This window comes from Rhamphochromis longiceps, linkage group LG15, assembly GCF_057381845.1.
Source record: "Rhamphochromis longiceps isolate RC_006_pf linkage group LG15, R_longiceps_female_GT1.1, whole genome shotgun sequence".
NCBI lineage: Eukaryota > Metazoa > Chordata > Actinopteri > Cichliformes > Cichlidae > Rhamphochromis > Rhamphochromis longiceps.
This window is the reverse complement of record NC_140571.1, coordinates 9256833-9276435: the sequence shown is the minus strand read 5'-3', so window position 1 is coordinate 9276435 and position 19603 is coordinate 9256833. Positions and strand designations below refer to the sequence as shown.

At 40.7% G+C, this 19603-nt stretch overlaps 2 protein-coding genes across 2 annotated transcripts; one reads left to right on the top strand and one right to left on the bottom strand.

Annotated features, from left to right (window-relative positions):
• Window positions 1–9898: 9898 nt before the first annotated feature.
• eif2b4 (eukaryotic translation initiation factor 2B, subunit 4 delta) lies at window positions 9899–15501 on the top strand. Its single transcript, XM_085381726.1, has 13 exons — window positions 9899–10003; window positions 10453–10490; window positions 10595–10775; window positions 10875–11090; window positions 11905–11987; window positions 12945–13036; window positions 13136–13250; window positions 13926–14002; window positions 14113–14215; window positions 14339–14472; window positions 14650–14827; window positions 14905–15085; window positions 15198–15501. The coding sequence occupies exons 1-13, from the start codon at window positions 9982–9984 to the stop codon at window positions 15395–15397; spliced, it is 1620 nt and encodes a 539-aa protein (XP_085237852.1). The 5' UTR covers window positions 9899–9981; the 3' UTR covers window positions 15398–15501.
• Window positions 15502–16574: 1073 nt separating this feature from the next.
• On the bottom strand, window positions 16575–19258 carry atraid (all-trans retinoic acid-induced differentiation factor). Its single transcript, XM_085381727.1, has 7 exons — window positions 19118–19258; window positions 18802–18935; window positions 18180–18248; window positions 17495–17566; window positions 17293–17414; window positions 17097–17197; window positions 16575–17005 (listed from the first exon to the last, which is right to left on the bottom strand). The coding sequence occupies exons 1-7, from the start codon at window positions 19208–19210 to the stop codon at window positions 16901–16903; spliced, it is 696 nt and encodes a 231-aa protein (XP_085237853.1). The 5' UTR covers window positions 19211–19258; the 3' UTR covers window positions 16575–16900.
• Between the last annotated feature and the right edge of the window lie 345 nt (window positions 19259–19603).

Genomic DNA, 19603 nt, shown 5'->3' with positions numbered 1-19603 from the left:
AATCAAAAATTAACATGACAGGATCAAATGTGGCTGTTCAGCCATGCTTACACAGATATCCTGTACATTTTTAATCAGCAAAATTTTATAACCACATTGGCAATCAGCACCATATTAGCAAGTATTATAAGTGGAAGAAGATACATGTAACACATGTAAAGGTAGCTCAGTTTTACATGCAAAAGTACCCTAGTCGCCCTTTGATCTTGTACTAATGAGTGCACATTTAACACCAGCAAGAATTTTATTATCTTGTTCCAGCAGTCAACAGGATAACCTGAAATACTTTTAGGACCTTACATCCCCCAAATGAGTTTATATGGCTGAACTGTCTGGTTATGGAGATACTGCGAGTTTGATACTATCCGTGTAATATAAGCAGCATTAAATTTACACAACACCAGCGTCTTTTCCAGGAAAAATAGTTTTTTAATGTTAAACTTTTTTTAAAACATCAGTCGTTCTTGTATTTCTTTTTAAGCCACACTATCATAATTGCAATTTGGAATGATAAAAATAATTTGTTGCGACCATTTATATACCTAAACTGCTCAGAAGTGTTAAAAAATAGTGTTTGTTTTAATCTTGAAATTGTTATTGCCTTAATATGAAATAACTTGTTAAATGTTAATGTTAAAGGATTTTTTTTTTTCCACAAAGGGCTCCTTCCAATTCTGCCTGTGTCCGCTCAGCATCTCTGCAGATGATGTATTGAGGAGCAGTCACTGAGAAGTACACCAAACTGCCTGAAAAGCAGTTTTCAGATGGTAGAGCGCAACACTTGGACAGAACAGACATCATCGATGCTCACTGCTGACTCTCTCTCTTTTTTTTTTTTTCCCGTTCCTTTTTTTTTTTGCCTGTCCCATTTGGCTCTTTTGCCATCAGAATTATTGTCTAAAGGCAAAGAAAGATGCCCAACGGATTCACTTTACCAAATTGACCATCCCAGCCTTGCCGTAATGGTCACTGCTGACTCTCACTTCAAGTGTTCTCAGCTGGTCGGCTGATTCAGCTGATCCTGCACTCTTTGACCACCATAAAACTCATCTCTGTTTCATCTCCGTGCCACTGCTGCTGTTGCTTCTCTTGCTTCTCTTCCTTCCCTTGCTTCTGGCTCTCCTGCAGTTGTCGTTCCCTTTTGGTGGGAGTCAACTGACAACTGACTTACTCACGACCCCCACGGGTGCTTGGGTGTCCATAGGCTGCTCATTCTTTTGCCAGTAGCCACCGCAAAGTATCACGTGGAAAAGGAATGCTTAATGTGAGAAAAAACTGAGCTTTTGTCATGACCAACTGTGATGGAAATGTGCACAGCATCTTCACGTAGTTACACTGTTTAAAACGAGTGTCAATTATTGATTGATTTATTGAATGTATGCTTATTTTATTGGTTTTAAACTAAATGTGTTATATTTTTGCTGCCCTCTTGCTGGTTTTAATTACTATCCTGTTATTCTTTTAATTTTTAGGCTGTATCATTTTTATATCAAGTCCCTTTTTTTAATGGTTTCATGCACTTGATGATTTCTGTTTCTGTGAAAGACTTGGTTGTTTTATCAACAATAATGCATATGTTGTTTTAAATAAATATTAAAATAAACTAAATATTTATTACATACACAACATAGTTGTTAAACCTTATCCAAACTAAATGGTTCAGTTTAAGAAATTTTACGAGGAAATAATGAGCCTGAACAAGTAACAGTTTAATATCTTCCCTTATAATTACCCTTTATTATCCTCTACAGTGAGGCATTTAGTAAAAATTCCATCTGATTTACTACTATTTATATACACACATACTGTATATCGATACACAGGAGGATGTATGGTGTCACATCGCCTTCAGGTATTGGTTTCTATGACAAGAAACATTCACAAAGTGATCCAGTTATTATTTGAAAGACAGTGTTTAACAAACTTATTAGACCAAAAACTTGTTTAAAAAATCATATTTTTATTTATTAGGCAGGATTAAAACCTGAAATCAGGTTTTCAGAAACCCCTAAAACTGCTTTTTCTGTTCAGAAATGAAAATAAATAAATATAATTTGGCATCTTAATCTAAAACTAAAAACATTTTGTCAAATAGTCAATTTGAAAATTCATGGATAACAACAATAGTTACATTTTAGCACTCAAAACATTATTTGATTAAAGAGCTGGCACATACTTGTGGATTAACCATTACAGAAACATTCCAACAAGTCATTTTAGTAATTTCTAATACTAATAGATGCTATGATTTTTAATATTAGCAGTTAGATATGCTTGCCTGCGAAGTCATTTCAGCCTGTCATTGCCATTATGTAATTGAGCTGACAAAACATCCTACCATGCTTTGGTACAATAGCACAGTGAATATGATCGTTTAATAAAATTGTACTTAATTTGTCCCCTGCTATCGTCCAAAATCAGACCTCATGTGTCACCTCTGACTGCTGCAGTAGGCCCTTCTAGGGTGACACAGGCTCCAGTGTAACACCCAGAACCCTTTCATGTCCTAACTGTCGGGCTGGTGAGAAAAGTGTGGGATGTGTTTCCTGTTTTGGCACCTTTGGATGGCTTCAGTATCAGACTGAAGCCTAGTCCCAAGCACCTCGAGGCAACTGTTGTGGTGATTTGGTGCCATATAAATAAAACTGACTTGAATTGAATTACTTAGGGTGCCACATTAATAACAAGCTTTTTTCTCTGTGTTGGTGAAATGAAATGAAAACTCTTTGCTGTTTTCTAACCAAACACCAAACAATAAAGACGCTGACGTCACCAACTGCTGCATTTCCTCACTCCTAAATCTCACATCCTCAGAGCATCCGTTTAAATCCTTCTGTCCTCTCCTTGAATCATGTGGGCGAGTTTCCTTCACCTCTCCATCACCTGTTCTCTCTTTCAGCATAAATGCTGCTGACCTTTGACCTTTCTGCTCCATTGCTTTGCCACACGGACCGGGCTTCCTTTGGCAGCTGTGTCAACCTCGATGCTGGCAACTGCTGTGCCCAGGGAAGGACAGAGAGCGCCATTAATATCAGACCACGTAATGAGTCAGCAGCACAGTACCGTCTTACCATTGTCAGGATTAAGCAGCTCACTATTGCTTTTTCAACTAGGCCAGCTCCTAATCTTTTTAGTGTGCCTTTAGAATACATTAAAAAATGTGTGTGAATTTTTTAGACACTTTAAGCTATTATCTGTTGCCATGATGCCAATTTTACAATCTCAAATCCCAGTTTTAGTCTTACTTCTAAGTTATTTGTTGTTAAGTTATTAAGTTATTTATTAACCCCCCACCTTCCACCACCACCACTACCTCCTACAGGAGCTTTCCTGCTAAAAGAGGTGGGGGTCACTCCGTGTGCGTGTGCATGCGCAAGATCTGGTCTGGTGTCAGCTGCCACTTTATTTATACCAATAGAATTCCATATTATCCGCTGTTGAAGAAACTGCTCTGGAGTTCATCATTCAAAGCTCCTGTCTGCTGTCCTGAGGGAAATTATTTCCTCCTGCCAAGTGAAGTGTGTTGTGACCTCCCCAGAAGCAGTGGGACATTGGCAGCAGGGCAGATGGGTATGACAGAGGGGAACAAAGTGATTAGCAAACGGGGGGCCCCGGTATGTGAACAGTAGTTAAAAATAACCTCCCTAGCCCAATTTGAAGATAACATGCAGCTTGGGCACTTAAGCCCCTTCACTGACTTTCCCCCATGTTGATTTAATTGATCTCAAAATTGGTGAGCAAGTCAAAATCCTGTCATCCAGTGTCCATGTTTACAGTGAGTTCTGGAAGTATAAAGAATCACCAGACTGGATGACTGGAAGTCAAATAAAAAAAAACAAAAAACAGAAAAGGTGTAGACAGATGAAAAAAAAATCAGAGGGTAAGGTGAGCTCTTCTGAATGATGCATGACACATGATGAAGGAGAAACAGATGATTAGATGAGAGCGTTCGCTGGCAAAGCCCCGGCCTGTGCGCCAGTATGTGACAGTGATCAGCTGTTCCCGCAAAAGAGGAACACAAGGATTATGATTTGTGTCTTTACCATCGTGTCCGGTGCGAGCGACCAAGAATTCACTCAGCAACAAAAGTCATCTGATATTCCAAGCGCTCAGATGTAACAAGCAAGGCCGTGGCACATCGCTGGCATTAGTGGAAATGTTGCATTTGTGATACACCCTGGCTCGGCGCCATGGGAAATATTGAACAACTGTCGAATTTAGACAACATCCTGTGGGGTGAAAAAAAAACGGGAGCCACAAAGATGCAGCCAGGTTGCTATTTGTGGACGGCAAGTGCCTCGAAAATAGCGAGAGCGTTAGGTTTCAATATAAGCCCCTCTCTCTGAGCTTGAGCTTTCTGTGAATGAGGCCCGGGTTCCTATCACACCCAACCCCGGCGCTGATTTTAGAACACAGGTGTTGACCTTAGTGGAGCAGCTTGTGCTTGCTGCAGAGGAAAATGAACCCCCTGAGCCTGGGTCTGTTTGCCTCTACACTGCTGGTGATCAGTGCGTGTAGATGCTTCAGCGCTGTCACACCTTCAGACCTGTCATTCTATACGGCAGCACGTATCCTGAGAAAAGACATATTCTTCCAGGCTTTGGATTTTTGCCTCCTAAAGTGGCTCATTTCACATCGAGTGCTTGCGTTCTAAGAGTCATGGTGGCAGAATGGTCATCTTGTGGCCACTGAAGAATTTATTGCTTTCTTTTTATGATGCCACAGGAGCACCTATATATCCTACTGGCCATGCTTCGTGGACAGAGGTTTACTTTACAGTTTGTCAAAGCATTTGCCACATTTGGTGCACTGTGAAGCATACAGGCTTCTTATCATGTGATGTCTCCCAAAGGGACCTGTTTCAGTTGCCCGAATCACCGCATAAAGGGGCCTGAAATGTTATTTTGTGAACTTGATAAGCACATACGTCACTTTTTCCTCCCCGGTAAACGATGCAATGAAGCTAAAGTGAATCAAAGAAGCCAAAGAGGGCTGAAACTCAACCTTGGCTTCGGCTGTGACTCACGGCCTGCCGTAACTGCTGCTCTGACTGTACCCCCAGACCCAGTAAAACACGCCCCTCTTGCAGTTGCTTCCTTGTTTCTCCCTGTATCCCCTTTTCTTTTCTTTTTTCTTTCCCTTTCTTTTTTTTTATCCAAAAAGGAGCCATTGACATTCGGTGTAAAATAGAGGCAGGGTGGGGTGGGGGGGGCCTGAACAGAGGAACGGCAGGGGTGTAGGATGTCTCGAGCCCAGTGTGAACAGCTGAGAGGTGTGATTTCACAGGCTGGCTCCCCTCTGTCAAAGCGCTGATTGGGCCGGACAGGAGGCGCAGGAGAGGCCCGGGCTTCTAAAGGACACCAACAGGTGGGAGGCCGCATTGGAGGGGGCCGCTCCTGGAGCCATAGAAAAGGCCGATCTGCAAGGCCTGCTGTGGGCACAATCCACTGACCAGATACAGAGGAGGATGGGTGATCACAGGAGAGCTGAGGGTGAAGCCGGGGAGTGGTTCTCAGAAAGCGGAGGGTTAGTTTCATGAGCTTGGCTTTAAAGGGTGGATAAAAGGCAGAGGACAACTTCAGGGATGAGGAGTAAGGTTGGTCTGAGTTTTGTCTGTTTTTGAATCACTCCTGTGATTTCTCCTTCTAAAACTTTAGTTCACAGCGCAGGAAGAGACAAAGTCATATGTCAGGCAACAGAATCTTCGGGTTACTGTGCTTGTGTGGTTTCAGCTTAACTTCAGCACAATATGAGTAAAAATCTGGTATCAAACCAGCTTTCTCTCACTTTTACTGAAGACACAGCACAACATGGCAGCCAGTTGTGTCAGGTGAGGGGAAGCTGAGATGTGATGCAGGAAAGAATCAGGAAATCTGGTGCCTCTCAGAGGAGTCGTCCTAGTCTAATTACAGTAGACGAGACAGACTTTCTGGTGGCCATTTGGTTCAGAAGTGTTTAGATTTATCAAGGAAGTCACCACTTGTGAAGGAGAGGTGGACTGAGGCCTTCATCTTAACCCCATTTACTCACCGTGAGAAAACCACAAGAGGAGGCGCAAGGAGACCAGACGAAGGTGAGTAAAACGCATTTTTTTAAAAATCAGCTCAAGCTATTTTAATAAGGGGTTGCAATTAAAATGAATTGAATTTTTTCCGCTTTTAAGGATCACTTGACACAACTGTCGGCATCACGTTGACTTGGCATGGCACGATGTTTGGGAAATAAAAAAAGGACGATGACCTTTGTTTGATGGGAGCCGGTATTTGCCTCACCCGCCTGAGTTATTTAAACTCATTTCAGCAGCATCACACTGGCATTATCCATCAAGTATCTGCCAGTATGATCAGTCCCGTCATCTGTCAGTGTCAGAAAATTCACTTTTTATTTGTCTAATAAAACAATGGTCAGGTTTAACCCATACAAATTGCTTCTAGCTTCATGGAGATGATAGAAGCCACCATTCTGTGCCTCTCATGCTCCATTATTCCTTTATTCACTCACTCACTCTGTCACAGTTAACCGCTGTTAAGCCGGTTCTTCCCGCTACTCTTCACGCGTGGCTATGAAAGGGTGCTTTGTGTCTCGAGGAGCAGCGAATCCAGTTGTTGTCCCTTGTGAGCACATGCTTCCTTATATCCCCATATTAATACGCCACTTATGGAATGTAAGGAAGTGTGTGGTTTCAAGGGGACCTGAGCATCGACGTCGACATTTCTCATATTGTCCTTTCATTTGTCTTCATTCAGAAAATTGTGTGAGGGTGTCTGTCTACTTTATATGTGTGTGTGTGTGTGTGTGTGTGTGTGTGTGTGTGTGTGTGTGTGTGTGTGTGTGTGTGTGTGTGTTGTGTAAAGAGCTATACAAATACAGGCCATTTACCATTTGGGGGGTGTCAGAGTTCATGACCATGTGTGTGTGTGTGTGTGTGTGTGTGTGTGTGTGTGTGTGTGTGTGTGTGTGTGTGTGTGTGTGTGTGTGTGTGTGTGTGTGGCAGGACAACAGGTGAAAGGCCTGTTCCCTCTCCTTCAGCTCAGGCACGTGTGCAGTTAGCATTACTCCCAGGGCCGCTGATCGGGTCTCAGGGACTTCTTGAAAAATTCCTGCCCTGCCCCAACTGCTGACAGTCAAGGAGGATTGACAGAGCACAGCTGTCACCCATTATAGCAACCGCAGAGCTCTCAAAAAGGGAAGAGGGGAGGGAAGGGCAGAGATGCAGGAGCTGTCACTGAGGGTGAAAGTTCACTGCCGTGGGCTGGATTTGGAAGGAAACGGAGAGATGTCACCGGCTGTCAGAGTTCTCAAGCCTCTAAATAGGAACTATTTGCTTGGTAACACGGAGGCACTTGTTCCTGTGCTGTAACTTCTCCTTTTCTCTCTCTGTGTGTTCCATCAGGTAAGACTGAAGAGGATTCAGCAGCCCTTACTGCCTGCAGATGATGTCCATCTCCTACCGTCTTTCTCATGTCCCTCTTTTTCCGTGACCTTTACCCCTGTAACCTTTCCTCCTGACTGCCCCTCCCCTCCTGCTCTGCCTCTTGCTCTGCCACTCGCAGCTGAAGCAACACGCCTTGCTGTGGCTGGTCAAACGGAACCAAGTCAGGTGTTTCTGTGAGGTTTGGTCCCCTTCAACCAGCTACTGCGCCGTGAATTCAGTCAGCACACACCGGCTGGGAGTCAAACACGCAGTGACGTTGTGGTGTAGCGCTGCTTAATCTGGAGGTGGTGAATAGAATAGATTTTACAGCACAGATGCAACGTGAATCTTCTTTAGGAGCACTATGTTGATTGTCCATGGTAATATGTGACTAGAAACCAAATAAAAGATCACTGATGATGTACAGTGTTGAATTCCTGTTCTTCTGATTCACGTTCAGTCCATTGTGTACTCGAGGAAAAACACAACGATACATTAAGTCTAGCAGTTGAGTCCACCTTATTCTGCAGAATAGACTCTGACCCAGTATGAGATGATATAAATATGAGGCCTAAAATGGCAGCAAAGTATAACTTAGTAAATTATTTAAACAGAAAAAGAACGCAGGTGTAGCAGTGCAGGGATAGACACTGTAGAATAGATGGGAAAAGCTAATATTACAGTCCGGGCCAGAGAATTCAGTACCATGGATAGCACGCATGATGTATATATACAGTAATATGCTGTTTCTAGCTAGGTTGCCTTCTGTGTGGGTGTGGAGTGTACACATGCCTGCAGACTATTTACAAACAGGCTGTGCAGAGGCAAGCCAACAATCTAATAACCCTGCGCTATATGAGCTACACACCAAGTACCACTCGGAGATTTAGAATATCACTGTGCTGCCTGACTAGAGCTAGAATAAATCTCTTTTATCCCAACTTCAAGCTCAGTTTTAAATGATGAGGTAGGGATGTATCAATAAAAAATGACAGATCTTTTTACTTTTAGTGTTTGCATGAATTTTACAGTTATTTTGCACTCTACTGTATAGGTCTATAAATAGCACATATGCTTATGTCTGTGTATTTTTGTTCTTGTTTCACTCATATTTCATGTGTGTTTAAACATTTTTTATAAATACAGCCTGGGTGGAAACCTGATCCAAATTTCCTACAATGTGGGACAATAAAATCTGTCTTCAGTCTATTTTGTGATGGAGGATAATATACACACAAAAATGACACTCCAGCTGTCTCCATGAAAATAAACTTCCTCTAAGCATGCAGATGTAATGGGGATGCAAATAAGCATACAAAGAACAGCGCTGCACATCCCTTACCAACTTTTTCACTTCAAACCTTTTGTCAAAACCAGCTAAATCTGCTGCTGTTATTGAAATCACTGACCAAAAGCCAGGATGCTGAAGTTGTAATTCACTGGATCATAATATAGACAGTAAACTGATATTTAACGTCAGCATTTTAATCAGGAATAGACAGGCAATCTGTCCAGGGTTTACATATCTCCTACCCAATGGATGGATGGATGGATGGATTTTCATTATGAACCTTTGCCCTTATCATTACAGCAAAGTCACCAAAATAACATTCCTAATCAGTCCGGTTGTAGTTTGTAGTTCATTTCACCCTGTTCCTTGTTAGACAAAGGAGCATATACCAGTTCTGTTGGTGGGTTAAGGACCTTCCACGACCTCGTCCAGTTCTCCTAGAGTGACTGCCTGTCTCTTGGAATCTCTTCCTTGCTGTTGAGACTGTGTAAGGAGACACATCAAGCCTTCTGGCAATGTGACATTTCAATGCCAGAATTGGAAAAAAGGTTAGTGGCCTCCATCTGTAAAATAATTAGTGTTATGGGGGTGTCTCATTGTTTTCTCTCTAGTGCACCTGTTGTGAATTTATTCACACCAAAACAGATAAAACTGATCAACAACCCCTTCTGCTACTTAACTGACCAGATCAATATTCCAATATTCACTTCAATATTCAATATTCCCTCTATGTATTGCACAGTGATTCCCTCTACTGTGCAATCACTGTGCAGTACTTAATTCTACGTGCAGTAACCAAAACTGTATATACATAACACTATTTATTTATTTCCCCTTGTAATGTTCATATGTATAATACTCAAAAGATTTTTTGTTTAAAGAAATAAGGGAATGCTCAAGACTTTTTCACAGTAGGCTACTTAATGATGTAGGAAGTTTAATAGTTTTAGATTTTATTTTATTTTTGTTGATGTAGCAAGTTCGGCCTTTAGAATCACATCTAAACATAAAATAAATAACAGTATGTCACTGAGTGAGCCTTAATAACACCCATTAAACATTAATACTATTTGGAAAATAGTATTAATGTTTAATGGGCATAAGGCAAAGATTAAAATATCAATACTATAGTCTAAATATCAGGAGAGCAAATCAATATGCTTAATATTAATGTGCACATACTCATCAACATACAACGTCATCCACCAGGGGGCGATATACGTTTCTATGGTAGTAGTTTCTACAGCAGAAGAGGAGGTGAAGCAGCATCGTAAACATGGCTGACAGTGGAGTGATAGGTGGGTTTCAGAGTGTGTAAATAGCTGTAGTTCATTTGGTTTTTCCTTTTGGTTCTTATTCTTTAGTTGCAGGAGTTACGAAGAAGTATCTCATACTCACAGCGCTTATTATGTAGACTTTGTTATTAGCTAGTTAATTTCCCAGATGCTAGACCTGCTAACGTTAGCGTCGAGAGCATGTAAACGGTACTCATGCCGTAGACAGAGAATGTATTGCATCATCTTTTCGAGTAGTTTTAAAATGTACAATACTCATGTTTCTAGTTGTCACTGTGCTGTGACGATGATGCACTACACTTGTTTTGTTACTGATTTCGTTGACACGGTGCAAACTAAAAGCAGCTAACAGACTCGACCTTAATATCACCGCCTCTTGTGGAAAAAGTAACAGAACTACGTTATAATGCTAAATAACCTAATATTATCATCCTCTGTTGCTCGTCTTACAGACGGACCCGGGAGGAAAGATGAAATCGAACGCGCAAAGGTTAGTCTAGGTGTTTTCTTGAAATTTATTACAGCCTTTTGTGTGGATAAATGCTTTCCTTAATAGTTAGGTTTTTCTTGACGCCTCTTCCTGTCACGTGACAGAGTGAAGGCAAAGACCTAACCAAGGAGGAAAAGCAACGGCTGAGGAAAGAGAAGAAACAGCAGAAAAAAATCAAAGAGAAAAAAGATGACAAGGCATCACAGGAAAATGAGAAGGAGAAGAAGCCGGTCACTTCAGCAGCTCCAGCATCCCAGCCCCCGACACAACCCACAGTGCAGAAAGGTGCCTCCCATTTAGGCAGCAGCAAGTGTTGTTGTATCTGGGTGCACAGTGTGATTCATTCTTTATCCTAACATCTGTGTCTGTTATGGTCTTTGTCAGCTCCTTCAGCAGTGCCTGCTACTGCACCTGTTTCTGTGCCTGCCTCGGAGGCTTCTGTGCCGGCGGACAAGCCAACAAAGACTAAAGCGGAGCTGAAAGCTGAGAGGAGAGCTCGGCAAGAGGCTGAGAGGGCCAGCAAACAGACCAAGAAGGGAGAGACAGGACAGCAGGCAGCCACGAGCAAACCAAAAGCTCCGCCCAGTGATCTGCAGCCAGGTACTGCTGTTGCACCTAACATTTGCGCGTTCAGTTTTATCTTTTGGATAATCTAACTCAAAATAATCAAGTCAGAACAACAGACAGCTACCTGTAGAACTTTGAGAAGCTGTTTTTGCCAACACAGAAGCTGGCTGTGATAAATACAGACTAACAGTGATCAGTGATTGTTGTAGGGTCAAACGTTGGCCTCATGATTGGCTGCAGGGAAATATGCTGAAACAAGACTGACTGGTGGTAACTTCACCAACAAGGTTTTGGTGCCAGTGAAGTGTTAAATGTAAAGGTCAAGGTCATGTGATATCGGTGGCAATGGTAATAAGTGTATCAGCAGTAGAGCGACTGATTTTGGAAGGTGAACCTGTACAGAAATATGGGAAAATATGAAGACATTAAACATGTAATACAGACTGAAAGCAATACAGCTGCTGCAGACAGACCATCAATATGAGTGTGTAAGAGGGGAAAATGACTGTAACGTAATAATATATCAAAAGTGTAAGCTTTAAGTGCTTTGGTCAGTAAGGCTAGACAAGACTTGATAAAGTTTAGCCTATTTACATGTGAACGGAGATATTTTTTAAAACTGCACGTGTGGACGGGATTTTTTTTAAAAACGGAAAATCTCAGATTCCAAAAATACCCTTGTACGTGTGAATGTAGCCTTAGTCTTTGTTCAAATTTGACAGTGCAAATACCTGGATAACATAAAATCCTGCTTCGCAGTACAGCTATTTAGCATCTCCCAAACGACCAGCAGAATTTTTTGGCTCGTCAGCAAACTGGAGAATATTAACACTCTTTGCATTTTCAGTGGTGAAGAGGCTCCCTGAACACATTCAAGTGGACAACCCAGACGTTTTAAAGAAACTTGCCAAGAAGTTGGAAAGGCAACAGGTCAGTATTGCTGTGAGGAACTTCTGAAGACCCTTAAAAATGATTCAAGACACACTGAATACACACGATACATAGTGATTCTAAGTAACCTTTTAATTTGTTGTAAGGATGGATAGATTCATCGGGAAATGTTTGACTTATTTTATGAAAATGGCTTGATCTTGGATGCTTCAAGTAACTATTTTTGTTTGAATCTAACATACTGTATTGTAAACAAATTCAGTTGATGGAAAAAAACACTGCTGGTATGTTTACAACATGTTATATTGGACAGAAGTGTGACATTTCCTGCAGGTGCATGGTTCGTTTTTGGAAATCTAAGCTTTTACTAGTTAAATCTGAGACATTCTCTAATTAAACAAAAGTCAGTCAGTTGTATACATAAATAGAATTCCTGTTATTTGTACAGTAACTCCAAAATAAAGTAACTTTATTTGGTTGAGTCATTGCAGCCAGTAACCAGCAGTTGTGATTGCATGTGACTGTATCCAACATTTCTTTCAGACACCAGAGCACTATGCTGCTAAAAAGGTATAAGCCATCGGCGTCTGGCTTTACAGAATGTGTGCCTTTAACCTTTTTGGTTCTGTTTCAGTTGCTAACCTGTTATCTTAATCCGGTTTAACCCATTATTGTTGGTTGTTACAAACTTAATGGTAGAGATGTAAAAACATCTCTTCCATGTAGACAGCTGTTAAGTTGGCAAGTAGGTTTTACAGTATGTGTGTTGTTTGCTGTGGTCACCGAAACACCAGGCTGTCCGTTGCTTGCTGCTGTTCTGTTAGTCATAATTTATTATAACAGTAATTTTTAATTTTGTCAGTTTTCTTTCTATTAGGTCTACACAGAATTCAAAGTTTAATGTAACTCTTAATGAGCACAGTCTACAGACTCCCTGTTTTCACCTCATTAACTCAGCTGTAATCTCTGACCTGGTGTACATTTTGTGCATTTCAGATCCCGCTGCGCTCAGATTATGGCTACAAAGTCAGCCTGTTTTCTCATCTCCACCAGTACAGTCGCAAAGCTCCTCTAACACAGCAACTCAGGTAAACTGACTTTAAATTGTATGTTACAGTGTGTTGTTTATGTCATGTTATAAGATGTAACCTCTTAAGATTTCCTTAAATCTCTTTTGTGGTTTGCAGCATTCCTTCCACAGTGATTCATCCCGCTATTGTCAGGCTGGGTTTGCAGTATTCACACGGCATTGTTGCAGGATCCAATGCTCGCTCTGTCGCCCTGCTGCATGCTTTCAAACAGGTACAGTCCCAACATAGACCATTCATTCTTCAAACCCCACTGTTCCCTCTCTCATGGGCAAGGCTAAGGCTGACACAGTGACCGTTTGACTGCAGTCAGTTACAAAGAAGTCGGCCAGTATTGGAGAGGGTCCATGTTTTTACTTATCAGGAGACATTGTAAAAGTGAATCTGGTCATTAAAATCAGGTAGATACAATCTCAAATTCACACCAAGTTGAGAGCGTGTAATGCTCAGAGAAGCTGCAAAAAAAAAAAAAAATTCAAGGACTAGATCTCAGACTCTACACGCCTCAGTGAGTTCATGACAGTACAGTTAGAAAAACACTGAACAAGTATGGTTTGTTTGGAAGTGTTGTCATAGGGAAAGCTTATTCTTTCTAAAAAGAATATGGTGGTATAGCTTAGCTTTTCAAAGTTGCATCTGGGCTTGTTTTACAGCCACAGGACCTGGGCACTTTGTAGTCACTGAGTTTACTACGAGCTCCTATGTATATAAAAGTATTGTAAAGTCAATGTGAGGCCATCTGTCTGACACCTAAAAGTCTGGCCTTAATTGGGTCATGCAACAGGACAACGATCGCAAGCACAGCAGCAAATCTACAACAGAATGACTGGAAAAGAAAAGAATGTTGTAATGGCCCAGTCAAAGTCCAGTGTTTCATTTTTCCCTTCAGGTAATAAGGGATTACACTACACCTCAAAATGAAGAGCTATCAAGAGACTTGGTCAACAAGCTAAAACCTTATATCAGGTAAAGGAAGAAAAATACTGATTTTAGTCATTCATCATTATTTCCTACACTACTGACACGTTTTTGGTTTAACACATGAAATCATTCCTTTTGCTTTGTTTTTATTTCAGTTTTCTGAATCAGTGTCGCCCTCTGTCAGCCAGCATGGGTAATGCAATCAAATACATCAAGAAGGAGATCTCTAATATTCCTAGTAACTGTAAAGAAGACGAGGTTAGTGACACTCGTGTATTTGCAATCACATAATCTGTTTAAGTAGTGAGACTTTTATCACACTGTGTGGTTCATTTTAAGTTTCCAATACTTGAGAACTCATGCACTTCCTTTTGTTTTTAGGCAAAGAACAAACTGCTCAACTGTATCGAGTCCTACATTAATGAGAAGATTATTCTCGCTGGTGTAGCTATTGCCAAGTGCGCCATAGAAAAACAAAAGATCAGTGATGGAGATGTGATCCTAGTTTATGGATGGTAAGTCTCTAAAAGCTGTGTGCATGTACTTGGTTTCAGCTGTTAAATCTGTTCTTTATTAGCGAGCATTGCTTAATTGTTTATTCTTAACACTTTCTCTTCCCTGTTTTGGTTAGATGCAACCTTCCTTCCGCATTTTTGTCCTGACATTAAATGTTCCTCTCTCCTCCCTGACAGCTCGTCACTGGTCAACCACATCCTTTGCAAGGCCTTTGAGAAGAGCAGAAAATTCCGTGTTATTGTTGTGGACAGCAGGCCTCGGCTAGAGGGCAAGGAGGCCCTGAGGCGCCTGGTCCAGAAAGGCATCAGCTGCACCTATGTTCTTATCTCTGCTGTCTCTTACATCCTTCCAGAGGTAATCATGGAGCTACACTAGAGTAAACCCCAAAATATTTGGTTCTAAGCACAATGAGTTTCTTTATTCTCTTCTAGGTGTCAAAGGTTTTCCTTGGTGCTCATGCTCTGCTGGCTAATGGTTACGTCATGTCTCGAGTGGGGACATCACAGATAGCTCTGGTGGCCAAAGCTTTTAATGTGCCTGTGCTGGTGTGTTGTGAGACCTACAAGTTCTGCGACAGGGTGCAGACAGACTCCTTTGTATCTAATGAACTCGGTATGGAAAGTGTTCAGTTGCTACATAAATGTCTGCGAGCCTTTCAGCTCAATTTGTCCTTTTGCTCAACTTTATTTCCATACACCAGTTTATCCTCATCTTTGCTTTCCAGATGACCCCGACGACCTCATTGTAACCCGTAAAGGAACGACTCCGCTGGAGGGATGGGAGAACGAGTCCTCTCTCGGCCTTCTTAACCTGGTCTACGACGTGACGCCGCCTGATTTCGTAGATCTAGTCATCACAGAGCTCGGGATGATCCCGTGTACCTCTGTCCCCGTGGTGCTGCGAGTCAAAAACGTGGACCAGTGAACAACTCAGTTTGTGTGCACCAGAGCTTGTACACACACACAACAAATTGTGCTTTTAGCATGCAATAAATATATATCTGAAGTGACATATGCTTTTTAAATTGAGTCCATGTGTGTTTTTATGGTAGTATTGGATGAATGGAAATATATTTCCTGGCCTAATGTGACAAGGCTGTTCTGTTTATTAAAAAAAAAGTAGTGCTAGATGTTATAAGACCCACTGTTTATTAGAAACAGAACAATTAATTGTCAATACAATCCCACTGAGCGTCACAACACTAGTTATTAACCATGGCATGCAATTTGAAACAAGACAGAAATTTTTCCTAATTACAGTTGGAGTTGAAGCATCAGATAAATGTTATGGCTCCCATAAAGTTAGGTTTAATGACAAAAGAAAAGTAAGACATTAACCAGGTACTACAGTTTTTGGTAAAGCAGCTAGGAGTTTATGTTCTCACTGCTCATATATCGTCACCAAGTTCAGTTAAAACCAGGAGAAATATTCTGCATGCTGTAGATGCACTCTCTCCTTACAAGAATTATTTATTAGTTGCAATATTTAGTCAGTGCATTAACATTCAGACAACTTATTTAGCCAGAAGCAATGTATTGAACATAGAGCAACTAGAGCTGCCCTTCAACACTGAATTTTCCCAATGGGAGAACACAACATTTTAACAGCTAGAAAATCAGTTAATGTACAATTAAATCCTGTATATGCATAATGTAAACATTATACTCGAAGCATAGAAACAGATATCCTGTTTTAAAATCTTCAGTAGAACCCTGAATCTCACTGGAGAAGAGTATCAAAGGAGGTTACCCTTGAATCTCAAGACATTTAGCACATGTGGCCTATAAACAAAATGTGGCTGTAACAGACAAGTATCTTCCACATTTTGTGTTTTGTCTGAAATTGAAATTAAAGATGTAAATAAAAACATCACACTTCAAAAAGAGGTTTGTTGCAAAAGAAAGGGTTTTGTGTCGCTCAACTACATAGAAAAAAAAATAAGGAATTTAACCTATTGGACTATTAAAATAATTTTTAAAGATGTCAAATAAGCTTGCACCCTTAAAACAAACTTAGTCTTTGCTGTCAGTAAAGTGTAAATTCAGCACGTCTGCCCAGACAGGTTTTAGGACTGAAGACAGTATTTGTGTAAGTGCACATAGTTTCCCCTTCTATCACATGGTGTCAGTCAAATACATTTACAAATATAATTGATGTGCTAATAGTGGTCATTTTTGACAAAAATATTTGAAATGCGGAGCAAATCTTTTCTTTAAAATTGCACTGAAACATCTTTGAGGTCAAACGTGTAAATTTCCTTGAAACAAAAAATACAACAGACCTCAAAAAGGTGTAAAATGAATAAAAACACATTTAAAAGAAGCCCTGTAAAAGTCCCCTCAGACTTTGTCAGCATTTTCCCCTATCAGTATCTTCCCTTTAAGAACAGTCAGTTTGAGATTAAAACCAGCTGACTAAGGTTCAGCTTTAGAGTGATTTGGCTTTACGTCTCTGGGTGGCCCACAGAAGAACCGAGATCACAACCGTAGAAGCTGCAAGAGGCCCAAAGACTTGCAGAGCTGGGAACTCCCCCTATGGACAGTTTTAACAAATGCACAACTTTAAATAATCGAAAAGCTTAGCATCAAAAGGTGATTTGCATAAAGCTGCTTGCAGAACCAACCTCTCGAAGACACTTGTATCCACGGAAGTTTTCAGCGCAGCTGCACTCAAAGAAGCCTGGGCCGAAGGGGGCACAGAGGGAGTTCTCTGGACAGTTCATTGCTGTGGATTACCAACAAGTATGAATAGATGTCACGTGTAACATATTTAACTGTAGTTTTAGATGGCATGTGTCACAGCAAAAGTTAGGAACTTACACAGTTGTCCAGTCTCGTTGCATATATTCCTTTGGCCTTCACAATGGCGATTTCCCTCTTTGATTTTAACCTTTTCCCAAGATGTGTTGCTTCCCGGACAATCTATATTTTGTGGTAAAATCCTACAGAGAAATTAAGTTAGAAAAAAAAATCTCAATCTAATACTGAGGAGAATCTGTCATAATTTGGGTAAAATACTTACATGTAGTTTAACTTATTAAATCCTTGAAAAGCTGTATCACTGATGTTGACAAGGGGATTGAACGAGAGGTCTCTGTAATATAAACATTTATAGGATGCATTTAAAAGAGCGACCACATAGATAAAAACACTAGCACTTTCTAGTACAACTATCAGTCATCCAGTCACACTGCACTTGTATCTATGCCTAAAACACTTTGTTTAACTTTGATACATCTTGCCCAAGGATACTTCAATATGTGAACCATTTGGTAGAGAAACTGCTCAACCACAGCCGCCCTGTGTCTTCCTTATTTGCTTCAGCTATATTTATTTTTTGTGAAGTTAAATCATTTTAGTGCTTGCCAGAAGGGGAGATAAAAGTTGTTATGCATGGCCAGAAAAAGAAACTTTCCTAAACTCCTGCTGCTCAAGAATGCTTTTATGAACATGAAGATCATTCTGAGGAATCGCCTGCACATGTGTCATTTGTCTTTCTCGGTACACCAATACAGGCTTTTACTACAATTTTTCATATGAAATGTAAACTGTGGAGTAGCGATAAGAGCAGTTATTTCCTTTTGAATTAAAAAGAACCTTACAATCAAAGAAAAAGCATGTGTAAGCAGGAGCTTCTGTTGTTTTGCGTGCAGACGAGAGGATTATTTGTGCAAAAAAAGATGTGAAACTGTATTTACTGTTCTTACATCATGAAAGCTGTTGATGCTCCCTGAAGATCCTGCACACAAGTTAGTGAACAGTTGGACAGATCCAACCTGACAAACAAAAAACACAAATAAAGTTCAGATAATGAAGAACTTCCTCTTTCAGCTGCACTCTTTAGGGGTCACTACCAAATTTGATCATCTGCCTCCATCTCACCCTATCCCTAGCATCCTTCTCTACCAACTGTGCATGTGCTTCTTCATTATATCCATGAATCATTTCTGTGGTCTTCCTCTTTTTATTCTGCCTGCCAGATCCACATTCAACACCCTTTGTCCAATATATCCCACTATCCAAACCATCTCAGCTTTGCCTCTCTAACTGTGTCTCCAAAAAACCCAAATTGAGCTGTACTTCCTAATGAAAATGCTAGCACTGCCAATTCTGCCACCTCCAGCTCAGCCTCCTGTCTGTTAGTGAGATTATGAAGACGAAACCTTTCCCACAAGTTAATACACAGTCAGCATTGGAAGTCACTAGAAGGAAAAAGACATTTACATTTTCTTTTTTTTTTTTTTAACAGTTATTCACAAAATAGCTTAACAAATCTTAGCTTGGGTGTAAATTCTGTTTCCGACGGACCCTGAAAGCAGCAAATCCTACCCGATGATGTGTTCAGGGTCGTTTGTGGTGTCATTTCTCAAACAGCAACGCCCGTCTATCCGTCCAGCGGATAAGAAGCAAAAGTGACCGACCTCGGAGCTGTTTAGGATGGTCCCGCCACACAGGTTACATACCTGTGGTTACACGTCATAACAAAGAGAGGGGGGGGACACCTGTAAACAACAATCTTGCTGGCCATTTCCTTTCTGGCACATACAGCTACACCAGAACCTGTTGTATTATTAGTAATATATATGCGCCACAGAGTTGTTGAAGTAAAGACTACAGTTATTGCATTTAGAAAGCCCAGCCTTACCTGCAGCTCGGTCAGCTGATAACTTGCTTGGAAAAATAAATTAAGGATCAAAACAAGCGCCACAAATCTCATACAGCTACATAAAGCTTTCATTTTTAGCAACTGGAGTCACATGATCAGGCCGCAGCAGGGCACGTGACAGGAAGCGGGTCCAGCATTTTATGACGTTTGCAGGATTTTATGGGATTTTAACTAACATTACCTGCTTCTGTACGCTCTCTGTTACACACAATCACAAACAATAGTATAAAATTATGCCGTAAGCATTTCTAGCTGTAGAAAAAAGGTCAAATAAGAAATATTACAAAATACAAAATATTTTTAATATTCAAAACATTTGAAGTAGTTTTTCACGTCTTCGAATATTTTTTTTAAATATAACGTTTAACTGTGTGTGTTGTAAAACTAGCGGAAAAAAACATTTTTGACTAATGAATTTTGACTGCGCGTTCACTGTCAGTTCGGATTGGACCAACTAACGGATTG